This window comes from Macrobrachium rosenbergii, chromosome 26 (genome assembly GCF_040412425.1).
Source record: "Macrobrachium rosenbergii isolate ZJJX-2024 chromosome 26, ASM4041242v1, whole genome shotgun sequence".
NCBI lineage: Eukaryota > Metazoa > Arthropoda > Malacostraca > Decapoda > Palaemonidae > Macrobrachium > Macrobrachium rosenbergii.
Genome location: NC_089766.1, coordinates 50,054,305 through 50,070,357, shown reverse-complemented (window position 1 = coordinate 50,070,357; position 16,053 = coordinate 50,054,305). Strand labels below are relative to the sequence as shown.

General features: G+C 37.9%; 1 protein-coding gene across 3 annotated transcripts in view; it reads right to left on the bottom strand.

Moving 5' to 3' along the window:
* The window catches only part of LOC136853191 (uncharacterized), a 37,169-nt gene that overhangs the window by 17,124 nt on the left and 3,992 nt on the right, over window positions 1–16,053 (bottom strand). For all 3 annotated transcript variants that reach the window (XM_067128546.1, XM_067128549.1, XM_067128548.1), the window contains exons 2-3: window positions 10,977–11,585; window positions 5,592–5,699 (exon numbers count right to left, since the gene is read on the bottom strand). In XM_067128546.1, coding sequence (XP_066984647.1) covers window positions 5,592–5,699; window positions 10,977–11,241 — 373 coding nt within the window. In that variant the 5' untranslated portion in view covers window positions 11,242–11,585. The remainder of the gene's footprint in view (window positions 1–5,591; window positions 5,700–10,976; window positions 11,586–16,053) is intronic.

Sequence of the window (16,053 nt, the reverse complement as noted above, 5' to 3'; positions counted from 1 at the left end):
TAACATGAAAGTTTTTCATTTTACATAGTGTACATAATGTCAGGTATCAGCAAAAACATACTTGCATTGTGTTAACAAAGAAATGTGAGTTCTCAGAATGAAGAACAAGTCCATTTCAGTGCCTAAACATTAGAGGCTGAAATATGAAGTTTTCATAATAAAACTAATATTGTAATACTTACCTGAACACCTGAATTAGCCCTTAATCCCACTAGCCTGAACAATTCTCAATTACCTACCCCACTATAGTAGGAATTTTAACAGCCAGCATTACCAATGCTGCAGGTAAAATCTTGTCACTTGAGCTACCATAACAAACGGTTGGCAACGCTGACACAGGTGTGCGCCAACATGCCCCACTTTCGTCAATTGCTTTATTCAAGGTCAAAATTGATGTGGGGAAAGGAGGGTGGGAATCATTCAGCTGTTCAGGTAAGTATTACAATATTAGTTTTATTATGAAAACTTCATATTGCAATACACTCCTGAACACCTGAATTAGCCCGATTAACAACATTTAGGGAGGAGGATCAATTCTATTGCACTCCCCTTTGACAACCACAGAGATGGTAGCTCACCAATCTGCTCTGCATAAGATATCCATTTAGCCAAACACTCACCATATCAATCAATGGTTTCAGTGAAGAGACATGCTGGAGAGCACTTTGATTGACAGTCAAGTCAGTACTCTCGGCTAGGATACCTATCTAGCTAAACACTCACCTTATCAATCGTTGCTTTTGGTGATGAGACATGTTGGAGAGTACTTTGATCGCCCGTCAGGTCTGTACTGTCTTGGTCCATCGACCTCCCATGTGGTTCTTCAGAACCTCTCATGCATGGAGGAGTACGGTGACCTCCCATGTGGCTATTCATAGCCTCTCATGTATGGAGGGAAATAAAGCAGTGTGCCAAGCTGCTGATCCTCCGGATAAGGTCCGACGATCGACAAGCAAAGAATTATCTCGGTGCCGACGAAATAGCTAGCCTACTAGAGTAGCCCCTTGGACTCTCGTAGGGAAACTATCAAAGACTAAGATACTTAAAAACGCACTAAACCTAAGTTCATGTGATTTTATCACTGTTGCCTAAGAATTCTAAAGACTAAAAGGAATTCCTCTATCTGGTTAACCTAAGAATCTCCTCACTAAGCAAATACCGCATCAGCTAAATAACCGCCCCTAGATAATAGACTTCGCCGCTAAACACTGTGAGGCGAATCAAACATCTCTAAGTAAAATGAATAAACATTGAGACGGACTTCCAAGCAGCTGCTTCCAGAATAGACGGCAGTAAATAATTCCTGGGAAAGGAAGATAATTGGACATACTCCGAATACTGTGCGGTCGGGAAAATACCGAGCTGAGGACGAGAGAGAGAGAGAGAGAGACTCTCCCTAAGAGGCTTCTCCGAGCTGGTACTGGCCGTTCCCTGCTGGACGGGAACCCTTCTATCTGTTGAAGGACCGATTGGACTCCCTAGGGTTGTGAAAACCCTCAAAGGAAGAGAGAATCCTCTTATCAGAATATGTTAAGAATTCCATAGAATTCCCTCACTCTTACTAGCTCCTCTAGAGAGGAGGCCAGGATCAAACAGTCATCTAGATACCTCAACATTCTGTATCCTCGACGATGCATAATTGCCGATACTGGAGACATGAGTTAAAAGAAACCATATTTGTCAAACTGGCTACGTCATCCTTGAACAAGAATTAGCTAAGGCTAATGGTGTTCTAAGCAATCCTTCTTATGAACGACCGGATACTGAGGGGGGAAGATGACCAGGATAGAAATTTTGACTTTCCTGCTCCAACGTCGTGAAGCGAAGCCCAAAGCTTTTAGCCTGGTGAGCCAGAACCCTCAAGATAAATTTATTAGGCTGCCAACAGCCACGGATCCGAAGGGACATAGCCGTCACTCTCTAGAACCCGCATTACAATAACTTGACCGCATCCAGAAAGAATGCGTAAGAGCCTCAGTCTGATTGCGCAACACATACTCCAAGCACCTGCTTCCCTAAGAGAAGTCCCTGCGAGCCGAGACGACGCTGGAGACTTAAACAGGATTGCCTCAACAGATTCGTTGAGGGGCAACCTGACACCTGTCGAAGGATTACCTGGAACTGTGTAAACGTCCTACTCGGAGAGAGAAGAGAAGAGTGCTGTCTATTAGAAGCAACTACCGATGCTAAGCGAACGTCCTCCTCCTCCAAAGCCTGGCTAACCCGATCAAACCAAACCAGCCAACACGAAAAAGAGACAGGAGCCCCGGACAACGATGAAGAGTCCGCAATCGGACCAACCTAACCAGAATGTTGCACACCTGCACCTAATCAGGTATGAATCCGCATGGTTGGACCAGCCGGGAAGAGAAGGCTGAACCGATAAAAACCCGGAGCCGATTCCCCATTACCAAGAGGAAGACGTGTGAGAGTAGCCAAACCCACATCGTTAAATCTTGGGGGAGGATGTGCAAACAAAACCGCTGCGGAGGGACGGAAGAAGATGAAGGAGGGAGAATGAAAGAGGCAGAAGCTACCCGAGTTACCACCGCGGAAAATGCAGGCGATGAAAGCCGTGGACCGCTCAAAGAAGGTCCTGCAAGCCCTGCCAAAACCGCGGAGCGCAAACCCGAACTGGAATCGACAGGAAAACCCTGTGAAATACCTGATACTATCGGAACAGCCGCATGAAGTGGAAGCAAGGGGTTGCGCATACCCGAAGGGATGAAACAAGAGACCCCTGCGGCCAAAATCTGCCGAAACTGGGTTTTCGCCTGTCCAGAAGCTCCTCCTACCAGAGAAGACTGTACTGAGGAAGGAAAAGGCAGGAGGCATAGGAATAGCAGACGCATAAAAAGAAGTTACCTGAGAGGAGGAAAACCAAAATCGAAGGAGGGAAAACGGAAGATGCGGAAGCCGCAGGAAAGACCGGAGCAGAAGAAGAAAAGGCCGAAGAGGAGACTGAAAAGGGAGTAACAGAGAATGTGGGAGCCGGAGATGAAGCGACAGATAACCCAGAAGAAAACTTAGAACAAAAAGGAAGAAGGTACACCGAATCTGTCCCCCTTCAATAATCCTGAAAACATATCTGACACGAATTCTGGACACTACTGTGTCCTATACTCTCTAATGTTAGAGAAAACATTCGAGAAAAAATATAACCTCACGCCATAAGTTTATACCCGTCGAAAAACCTTCTCCTCACTACCAAACCCAAACCTATCCTTTATCACAACTAGATCTTGATCCTAACATTATCAACAATAAATTTATCAATACAACAAGGGGTTGGGGGATCCTTCACTGCCTGCTCTGCGCCGAGGGGGCCAGCAGACTCTACCCACTCGGAGACTTGCGGTTCTGCCATTATCCTCAGCACCCATTAGGGCTGGTTCTGGAACAGGCAGGGAAGCTGAAAAGGAAGAAGAATTAGACATCCTAATACTACTATTATCGTTATCTGAGTAATGTTGAAGACTAGCTATTGAATTTCCTTACTAATTGCAATCCTATCCTCTATCTGACTACCTTTGAACTCGCTAAATCCATCAACTGATCTGTAGCAGAAGTCTGAGGCACTTGAGGCAACGAGAATCTGACCAACGTCTGCCGCCCTTACTAGCCAAAGACCTGCGATGACAAATGTAATCATCCCTCTCTTGTGCCTTCCAATGGCAACATTCATCGCAATGAGTCTGGACATCACATTTATCTTTCCTACATACCTGACGGAATGTCTATCGTGTCCCAAGGTGCTCATCCGTCTTTGCAGGAAGAAGAAGCGATGAGCGCTAGCGTCCACCGTTTTAGGCAGTCGAGGCTGATGTCGAAGCCGATGGCACGGTAGTAGAAGGGGAAAAGTCTGAGACCAGTAACCAGCGAGTCCAAATCCAAAAGACGTTCCTCGTCGAAGATATCCAGAAAATCCAGGAGAAAAACCGTTAAATACAATCCAGGTCTTCACCACAAGTCCAAAATACAAAGAGAAGTTGGGCAATAGGATTAAAACCTCGTACTGCAGAAGGAAACAACCTTCCAGCAGTGCGAACAAAAGCAATTGACGAAAATGGGGCGTGCCGGTGCACACCTGTGTCAGCATTGCCAACCGTTTGTTATGGTAGCTCAAGTGACAAAATTTTACCTGCAGCGTTGGTAACGCTGGCTGTTAAAATTCCCACTACAGTGGGATGGGTAACTGCGAGTTGTTTGGGCTAGTAGGATTAAAGGCTAATTCAGGTGTTCAGGGAGTGTATTGCAATAATGCTCTTACTAGCAGAGATGCCTATTTAACAACACAAAATTGTGTTTGCTCTCTGTTTCTGCAGTAGTTGAAAGGCCAACTAAGAATTTACCTAGATCATCTCAAAGCCTGAAGCTTCTCTTGGATGAGAAGGAGGCAGTACCTTACTTAGAAAAAAATTTGTTTTGACAACTTTTATGGATTCATTTGAAGTACAAGTTACAGCCTTTCCATAAGCAAACCTTTCAATTGGAGGGTGAATTAGGAACAGAGGAGGTCTCTTAAGTAGATTGATGCAATCAGGTACTAATGTGGTGTTTATGTATATTAGCATGCACTATTATCAACCTATTTAGGGTGCATTAGTCACTGCTAACTTTAATAATGTTTGTCATAAAAGCCTGTATCAATTGCTACTGGTTGTGTTACCCACCTGGATAAGGTGAGTAATCAGATAAGAGATACAATTCACATACAAATCTGGAAAAGTCACTCAACACGTTCGTTACTAATTTGTACGAGTGAAATGATGAGGTGTGATAAGTCACAGTAGGTGTAACAGAGATGTATATGGAATGCAATTAAACTGAACCTAACAGGAGCAACCACAAGACCAAGCACAGTTACCTTAAGGTATATGCGTGCGATATCTGACGTAAGATGAGGAAGGGGATCTGAATCCCCTACACTTGACTAGATCAGTAAATCTGTTTAATCAAAGTCTTTTCTCTTTAACACAAGTGTGCATCTGGCAAAAACCGACTAAGTGGAATCGATTCATTTTTTCAAGGCTATACCAAGACTTAGGCATTTTGCCTCAATTACCTTCCACAAAGAAGGTGAAAAAGCAAAGAAAATTACACTCAGGAGTAAGCAACTATTTGGCAAGTGACTACAGGCTCTGTGCTTCTTAGAAAAATACACCAAACCTATTGAATATGAATAAATACATGATGTCTCAACAATCAAAGAACAAGTCTACTACACAGGATGAAGAGTACTCAAATGATCCTCTAATTGTGAGTGGTCGCATGGCTTGTCTGCTAATACAGGTCTCAGATTTACCATCCAAATTATCGTTACTGACACTACAAAAGCATCTGTGGTAATTTTAGGTTGCACTCTCTGCCAACTAGCAGATTAAGCCCATGGAAAAAACTGTCTACATTCAATTAGGTCATTACTCAGGATGAGTTTATATTTCAAGTAGATGAAAAGTAAGCTAATTCTCTATACTACAAGCTAAGGAATAAAATTTTTCTGAACAGCAATGAGTATATGTGTGCATGCAATAATAAAAAAGTCTGTTTTCATTATCAAAAGTAATAAAAGCCATATTCAAAGCTCTTACCAGCAGAGATCTCAAAATATTTTGTATCAGGGAGGTCGAATGGCATCTGAGATTCATATACCACAGCAGTTTCAATAGTCTCTTGATTGTCCCTTTTTCTTTCATATTCTGCAAAATCAAAACAATTTAATGAAAAGACAAAAAATGCCCTGAACATTTTTTATTATTATTATTATTATTATCATTATTATTATTATTATTCGGATGAACCCTATTCATATGGAAGAAGCCCACAGCAGCTACTGACTTGAAATTCAAGCTTCCAAAGAATATGGTGTTCATTAGTAAGAAGTACAAGAAGGTCATGTGAAATGATAAATAATGAGTCTTGTACTTCCTCATAAATGCCTATTCACTTAAATGAATGAACTAATAATTATGACCAATAGTTTTGTAAAATTTGCTTCACTGTATAACACTGCATGTTATATACAGCATTATGCTTGGATTCACAATTAAAAAAAAATATAAATTGTGCACAATTTAATCTAAGCTATTCAGTCAACAAGAAAAGAAGAACTTGTATGATTACACCAAACCATCTTTTATGACATAGTTCTTCCATTTTCAAATTGCATTTGCATGCTAAAAAGAAGTAACACATATGAGCATAATAAAAACAAATCAATTTTAAAGCAAAATTTTTTTATACAAGCCCACTAGAGACACTACCCTACATACGACCTAGTTACCTTCTGAACGGCTGTTCGTATCTTGAACTGTTTGTAGGTTGGTCTTCATGCCTATTTAAGAACAGTATGAAATGAAGTCAATACAGTACTGTACATTTTTTCATCCTAAAACACAATACTTTACAGTACTGTACTGTATTTCATAGAGTACTGTACAGTAATTTATTAATATGAATCATACATAAAACCTAAATAAATTTTGATAATAATACAGCTGTTTCTTACCAAACACAATTTTAATTTACAACCAGGTTTGTTCATATCTCTGAATGTTTGTAACTTGAATGTTCATAAGCAGGGTACTGTCTCTACTTTCAGAGCCTATTCAAGCATGTGTTGCAAATCCCAGACCTTCCATAATAAGAAGAGAAGAAGTGCTTTCCTAGTAGAAAGGCCAGTGTATCGGATTCGCTCAGGGTTATGGGTGAATTACTGGATAACTTAATATGTAGTCCACACTAGGAATACAGTGGATCCCCAACTATTCGCGATTCTGGATTTGCAGCTTCATCTATTCATGGTATATGCATTTTTAAATGGGTTTTTAGGTGTTTGAACTATCAAGATAGGCAGTTATGAGCATTTTTAGAGGGGTTTCAAGTATTTACAGATTTTAGCTGTTCATGGGGGTTGTGGTACGCATCCCCCGCGAATAATGGGGGTCGACTGTACTCTTCATGCAACAGTCATCAGTTTGTCTAGAACAAGTAAATTTTGTTTTGAAAAACATTACATTTATTTCCACACAAACCTGTTACTTTTACAATGCCTGAGCAGCAACTCAGGTGGGAGGGAGCTGAGCAGCTTTACAACAAAGGAACACACAAAGCTGACTGATTCCCAGAAAACTTCTTTGGAGAAGGTATGAGAGGTATACAAAGTTCTGAGAACTAACAAAGGGTCATGAGATGGACTAGAGCCTTGTTAGTGAAATAATGGATGTACTGTATTGGCAAGATATAAAAACAAAACAATAATTATGCACTTATCTTGCCCATAAAAAAATGCATAAAGATGAAGAGAACGAGATCAAATGGGTCCTTTTCCAGACTGGTTAAAACTTGACCTGCTGCCAATTAAAGGTCCTACAGAAAAAAAACATCTAAAAACTTGTGGGTATGATAACTCAGATAAAATTTAGTAAAAGTAGACTCTACCCTTATCTCAAGATGCACTCACTTCAACCAAGAAAGATTAATCCTTACAGACAGTCTCATAAGAATTCAGAATGGCTTGCCTAAAGCAAAAAGAAACAGTGTTTCTGAAGATCTGTTCCTTAAATTATCCTGACCTAAAGGATATGAGAAGGGATGGAAATGGAAACAGTATTAAATTTAACTCGGTTTGTGACAGCACCTAAGCAGATGAAGCCAGTCCTTAGAAAGAATGCTCTCAATCAAAAAGACATGAAGTTGGCAGTCAAGACAAATAGGCTGCCATGAAATTGGTCTTTAGGGTGAGATTCATGAGGAAGGTTTGTTCCAGTGGCTCATAAGACTGACTTGTCAGACTTTTTAACACCAAAGACAGAGCCCAACCTGACAGCTTAAGAGATTTTGGTAATACCCAAGTCTAAGCCCTGAAGTCAGAATAAGGCTGAACAATGCCCCATAACAGATGAGTTGGATGCATTCTTCTGCACACAGAGGAAAGGCAGAAGTCAGCTACAATGGGAACAGGGGTTTGGATGAGATCAATAATGGACCTTCAAGCCTCCAAAGCCTTGGAGACTATAAACAATTGGCTATGTATATTCTGAAGATCTCCCATTACTTTTCTGATAGCCTGCTAACATAAATTTCTCCCTGAAATGCATGTATATTATGACAGTTAATACAGTAACGCTAATGAGTGAAGAAATGCTCTAGTAATGAAAAAGTATGCCTGTATTAAATTTTAACAACTGTTGTTTTCCTATCCATAAAAGAAGTCAACAGATAAATCACGGTTGTTGAGTGTGCAATGCCCACTTAAGAGGCAAAGGTTTGTAATCCTATAAAGTTTTGGATGCATGCTTCTTTCTTTTGTAACTTTTCATATATTTTACGACAAACTGGAATACTGTACACTGAACTGAACATTAAAAGAAACATGTTACTGCCAATTTTGTTGCAGAAGACCACAATATAGTAAAAACTCAGAATTAAAGATACATGTTATTTGTGAAATATTGCAAGGCATTAGGAACAGCCACTGTTGTCTATGTTTGTGTACATGTGCATTAGGGGATAGCTTCCTTGGTCCTGAATGTGATGGAAAGGCATTCTTTTTCTAAGGCTGCACTAACATAGGCCATATGTATTGTATGCAGGTGTCAGTTTATATTTCAATCTTTTTGTTCCTCTGTATTGTATAGACCATTTTATAAAACATTAACTTTTATTACTGTTTACATACCTGTGTTGCTCATAAAGCAACCCCATTTACCCCTTTAAAAATGAAGCAAAGGGAGCTTTTGTTAGGAGTCCACAGACTGTGAAAGTTTTAACTTTTCGTTTGAAATAACCTTCCAGTCAGCCAATATTTATCATGGCTGATTCTCCTTATAATTCCAAAATATTAAAGTTCCAATGATCAGCTATAAAAGAGTTCCAAATAATTCAGAGAAAGTTAACTTTTCGTTTGGTTAAATAAAATTTATCCACAGTCCTTCTAATTACAAAATATTAAAGTTCCAATGATCACTTAAAAACCTAGACACACCATAAACAAAAATAAAATAAAAAACTAGTTACTGTATACAGTATAACTGTTGATCCCAGCCACAAAACACTGCTATTCCACTTTATCCACACATGCCTAATCCAATCAAACTTGTCTTGCCAAAAGTAAAGGCAGAATTAAAAAGATGAATTCTAATGGGAACCTGTCTCTGAAAAATACCAAAAGAAGTCATTAATCCTGTAACCGTACAACACTTGGCAAAATGCTGTAAACACTGTACAGAAAACTGAAATTGACTACAAAGCCAAAGCATGGCTCTCTCATATTTACTTGATCAATCAGTTACTTATACTGGCTCAGATATAGCCAGAAGCCTATTTGACAGATTACAGTACTAAATGTATACTAAATAAAATTCAAAATTAAAAGAATTCTTTCCCCTATCTGTATTTATAAGAGAGATTAACATTTACGACAGTCAAAAATACTATTTACACAGTCAAAGAAGATGATAAGCAAAAGCAGAGTGGATACTGTTATCTCCCTGTAAACAAAACAGAGAAGAAAGAATATGGGAAACTAGATAGATATCATACAAAGAATAGAAATACGGCTGACCTCTGGTATCCGCGGAGGATGCATACCACAAACCTCCACAAACACCTAAAATCTGCGAATACTTGACACCCCTCTAAAAACACTTACAACTGCCAATTTTGATAGTTCGAACACCAAAAATCCCCTCTAAAAATGCTTATATCTGAGTATTTTAATAGTTTTATCACAAAAAGTGCATTTAGTCACAAAAATTATATGAAAATACAGAAATTAGTGAATATTTCTCTATGAAAAATACCTCGAATAGGCAAACTTTCCAGGAATAATGTGTACTTTACATACATTCCACAAAAAAAACCGTGGATAGGCGAAGCCACGAATCCAGAACCACGGATAGGTGGGGGTCCATTGTAGTAAGTGGAAAACATTAAGCACATCATCAACTACAAGGAACAGCACAAACTGAATAACTATCATCTTGAAAAATGCTGAAATGACAATTACGTGGAAGTATGTTCACCAAGCAAAATTGGCTGTTCTTTTTACATCCCCACAATGTTTCACAAAGAGCCTGTTTCATGAATTTTACATTTTTAGTAGATTCTAGTCTCCTAAAAAAGTTTACTACATTTTTACATCTTACTTTTACTTAAATCTGTCCCAATTCACTGTAAGATACATGAAATCTTACAAAAGAAGTAGCTCCCACCCAAAAACAAACTTAGACTGCGGACCTGGCACCTAATGTCATTGAATTTAATATATCATTGTGATAAAAACCTATGTGATGTCTATTCAGGTAAAATTCTTAGTATTCATTGGGTACTTGAATATGCACAATACACAGCACCAGAGGATGTGATCCCCACAACTGTATCCCAAAGGACAAAATCACAGGGGTTCTGTACACAATAAATTGGTATTCTGAATGATGATAAAGACTTCTTGGAAAGTAAATCTGACACCGACAGAATCAGGGAGCAAAGGCCAACCTCAGAAAGATACTAGAATCAATAAAGTAAGTTTCAAGCAGGAATTTATACGATACTAAAAATTATCACTTGTATCAGTAGTCAGTTCTTCTCCACCTATAAATGTAGAAATTGAATGACAGAGTAAGGAATTAGAAAAAGGTGGTCACTGCAGTAAGTATGCTAGTAAAGATTGTTTCTGCCATTCCTGCTAAAAGAAAGATGGCAGTATTGAGGGTCTTCCCAGCATGAAACCATCCTCCAAGATCTCAGTGCATGAAGACAGCTACACAACTGGTTAACTACCATGATGGTTTTACTAGCTTCTCTTTAATACTAGCTTGATCCCCAACTGGTAACAGTAAGTGGGGCACATATAAAACTATGATCTGTAACTGCATTTAAATACAAACATCTCAGTTTTTATTTTGTAAGCATAACAGAAGAAGAATTGCAACTAAGAATATCCTCATCATTAACTGGATCAAATAACGACATACCTTCATGTTGCATCTGATGTCTCTTCAAAGTTCCTTTGTGCTTAAATCTCGCATCACATCTCATACACATATAATCTCTGCTGCTCACATGGGAGATCAAATGGTCTTTCAGAGCACTACTTGTGACAAACGATTTTGAACACACATGGCACTCATGTGGTCTGTGACCTGTGTGCAACCTCATGTGAACTTTGACAGTGTGAGACTTTGTAAAAGTTTTTGAGCAAACTGGACACTTATACTTCTTATCAATTACTTCAGCCATGATTCTTGAGTGCTAAATCCGAAAGAAAATCAGTCATCAAGGTGCTTTCATCCTTACTTTGGACACTGGAAAGATCTTTATGGTATTTCTTTCTAAGTACAGTAAATGCACAATTATCTGTCAGCTGCCATTTTTATGCAAATGCTGCATAATTTCTGATATCATAAAATGGCCTTGAACATTTTATTTGACACCAGTATCAAGTTCATAACCAAAGCAAATTACACCAGTGTTTCAGTCATGCAATTCACAAAAATCAGAGTTGCCATACAGCCATACAGCAGCATAATCAAGGCAGAACGAAACTGGCAAAAACAGAATGGCACTCCAGCTATCTCACAATCCTGTAAAGAAAAATAATGATAATGTTATTTTGAGTATCAACTGTCTTGAAACACATGACATTTTATAATCAATCTTGAATTTTCATAGCATATAAACAATCGTAGTTGTTGCAACCACCAGCCGAAAAATAGCCAATCAATGGCAATAAGGTAGTAAGCCCATATGTCACACATGCAGAGAGAGGAAATAAACATACTATTGGTAGTTATTAACTTTTGATAATTGCAAGGTGCAGAATCAATCTGTGGGATTGTCGGGGAAAGCGTAGTTTGTAAAATATAATGATTTTTCACAGACCTTGCGATATCTCATGTTGATGAAGTCATCACATCATTGACTAACACACAAACTCATTCTCATAATTCACAAGAAAGCATCATCTGTCAAAGAAAATAGGTGCCCAATTTTTCACAACTTCAAAATCTTAAATCATGTACTTTGTAACATGGTCCCACACAGTTCTGTTATATATTACAAGGACACAATCTTTATCCAGTTCTCCCTACAAGTAAAAATGACAAATTTTGAATTAATTTGTAGTTTTCTTAGCTAACAAACCTGTGGTCTTAATGTAAGGATAAATCTTCTAGTGCCAGCTGGCAACCGGTAAAAAACCATTAAAATTGTGGTGCAAGGAACTCATGGCATCAGGATTTGACCAAAGAGATGAGCGAGGAGGCAACAGCCAACAGAAATTAATTATTTTATAAACTACTAACTCCACTAATGTGTCATTTCACCATCAAATGCATGATTTGTACTGTAATGTCAAGAGCTCCACTTAAATACGCCTATCAGAGACCTTAGAACAATATAGCTCTCCAGTGTCATATTTCTATGTACAGCCTGATTTTTCTGTCAAGAACCCTTCTGCATAATAGGTCTAAAGCAAAAGTCCTCATTCCAGGGTTTGATGCAGAGTACAGCTGCCTAATGTAAAACAAGGTTTCTTATTCATAATCACAGGGTCTGTGAGTGTGACTGCAACAAAATACTGTTTTAAAACAACTCTATTCATCATATCAAAGGGTCTGTGAATGTGACTGAAATGAAATATTGTTTTAAAACAATTCTATTTATCATATATATGCCTAGCATTACATCCATGAAGTTCCTAGGCTCACCAGTATTTTGTCTTCATAAGAGGCACTACTGCACATGTTCTCTGGATCCCCAAATTTTTTTGGAATCAATTCCCTCACTTTTTGACAGCCTTTGATGTTATCAACAATACTGTAGCTCATTTTCCAAGTGATTTCCATGGCAAAGATCATCATTTAGTGCTTATCATTACTTGTATAAATTTTTCACTTCTTTGACAAGAAATCACCAATTCTCCTAGATCTTTTGACTTTGATGCTCATCAAGTAACCAATAGGTCACTTCTACTATGGATGCTGTTCTTGAAGCATGCCAGAAGGTACCATCTTTGGATATCATGAGGGTAATCAAGATGTGTTGCCCAATTATGGAGAAAGCACTTATTCATATGGGACCAGGATACCCACAGATAGCTAGCCAGTATAACACAGATAATGATGAAGAACCTTATCCTTGTTTGCAAGTCTGATGGATAAGAACTGGTGGTCTAGATTACAATAACTATTTTTCTGGATGTTTAACAAGATGTTCATTGTCCAGAAAGTGAGGACCATCAGAATCCATGGGCTTTTAAAATGCACATCAATTTGCATTGATTTTAAAAATCATGAAAAGAAATCTAAGAACTGAGGCTACTTTTCAGTTCCAGAGGAAAATGAAGCAATGGATTTATGACAGTAATTAGAGTGCAGAGCTATACATAATGACAACTGTCAACCACAGCCACATCTTGGATGTTTAACAAGATGAGTGATATTGTCCAGAAAGGATGGACCACTCAACATTCCTCCAATGGTTAAAACCTCCTATTCATCCAAAGTCATGGATGACTGGAATGTGAATACTTGGATGTTCATCTTGGTTCCTAAAACCATCCCTGACCAAGGGATCATCTATACCAAAAGGATTTATCAAGAACTTAACAAGATTCAGAGCATTAGGAATTTCAAAATGAAGGATGATCAACCACCACTGATCTTTGGCTGTGATTCTGACTGCTAACCAAGTGATATGCCAAACAAGATGGAGGTACAAGTAAAATCATCTTGTTTATAAAAACAGGCACTTTGTTAATATTCATCCCATAAGGTCTTCCCTCAAAAATTAGGTTAGCATTAACTATAAGATATGGTTAGACACTGTTAGGATAAACATAAAACCTATCACTCAGAAATAATCATCAATGAGGTTTACCTTCAAGGCAACTGCCCATTTAGGATGAACCCTATGACAAGATGGTGAGGGCATTTCTCAGCATTTCATCTTGAAGGATGTGATCAACTCCACCATTGATACTTTGGATAGGCTATACCAGATGTAACTGCTAACTTCTCTTTCCTTTTCAGCATAAGAACAATTCATTCATTTTGTTTTTAACCTAATCTTGAAGTTACCACAGTTCCTGAACTGGGGGTGTGAGGAGAAACCAAAATTGATCCTTTGATAAAATAATATAAAAATGCATACAGTTACAAGATAAAATTAAATTATAGTACATATAACAGTTCCTGTATTTAAAGAAATAATAGCCTAGGTCATACCACTACAAGTTATCAGAGGTGCTTATTACCAATATAGGCCAACTACTGAGACAAACTCTATGTTCTTGGGATAATCATTTTCTTTCAAACACTGCTCTTTGGTATGCTAATGGTATCTTATCTTATAATATTAGATAATTATTCCTAACAACATTCAATCTTTTATATGAATTGGTTCAAAATTTATTTATTTTCCATATGAAAAATAGGGCATATCTAATAAGTTAAAAATTTATCTTATTTGTAATAAAAAAAAAGTCCAGTGATACTGTTTGAAAGTTTTTATTTTAAAAGTTCTTACAAACCAAAATTTACCAATATGGTTTCCTGCAAATGCTGTTAGATTTGTAACTTTTTTTTTTTGTTTACATTGTTTTACAGCCATTACCTGTTGAACATTTGTACAAGTGTTGTTCATCTTGTTTGAGAAAAACATATCTTTGTTAATCTTCATCCCATCTTTTCCAGGACATAATGTAGTCCCTTCCCTGCAAAAATTAGGTTGAGTCAATTAACTATAAGATATTCTCAGCTGAGCACCGTTAGGAAAAATCATCGTTAACTGGAACATCACAATACTTAGAAATAATAAATGGCATCTATGATGGTTTAGCGCCAATTGCAGTGATACAACTGCCCATTGACGCTGATAAACCGCTTATGATTACTAATGACACATTTCTCAGCATTTCATCTAGCAGTTCTCCCCCCTGTGACTCAGTATATGAACTAGCCTAGTAGCTACTTGCATTACCCTATACCAGAAGTAATTCAGCTACTTCTCTTTTCTTTTCAGCATAAGAACACTATTCATGCATTTTTGTTTTTCCACTCCCTAATCTTGAAGTTACACTGCTAAGGGGGAGTTGGCCCTTACCAATCAAGGTCAAATGTAAGGTTAGGAGAAACCAAAATTGAGTGGCTAACCTCTAAATAATACTTAACAAATGCAGACAGCACAAGATAAGCAATTGGAAAATTATAGTACATATAACAGTTCCTGTATTTAAAGTGGGGAAATAATTCCCTGGTCAAGGACCACATACAAGTTATCAGAGGGTTGCCTTTTGTAAATGGCCAACTACTGAGACAAACTCTATGTTCTTGGGAGAAATTAATTTACCATTTACAAATCAAAATACATTTGCTCTGGTATTTTAATGCTAAGCATATGCTTTAATGGCCTGCATTTGTTGATTAGCAAATTAATTTTTACCAACATCAATCACGTTATATGAACTGGTTAAATAATGGAAAATCAAAATTTTCCATAAAAAAATAAGCCTAGGCATTTGAGATTATAAGTTAATGGAATGTTCTAATAAATAAAATATGATTAGGTTGGTGAGGTCATTTTCAAGTCCAATGATACTGTTCTGAAAGTTTTTGTTCTAAAAGTTCTTAGACAACAGCCAAAATTTATGGTTGATAGGTGCTTTTTGTGCAAATGCTATTCCAGAGCATTTATTGAAGTTTTTTTTTTTTTGTTTATTGTTTTGCAACCATTACCTTGATTGTACATCAATCAAAACTTTTTCAATTCTTATGCTAATGTAAATGGTTACCTTTAATGTTTTCTGACTCCTCCAAAAAGATGAGAGTTTCTCCAGTTTATGGAATGGCTGCCTTGCATTTGAGAAGTGTTGATGGAGGTCTTGGGTGAGACTAGACTATATCTTGTAGAAGATGTAAAAGGCCTCTTTATCCATTTGGAAGTAATGTAGTCCCTTCCACTGCTAAATGTACCGTCTTCACACGAGTCAATTACAGGCAGTCCCCGGTTAACAGAGGGGGTTCCATTCTCAGCTGAGCACCGATAACCAAA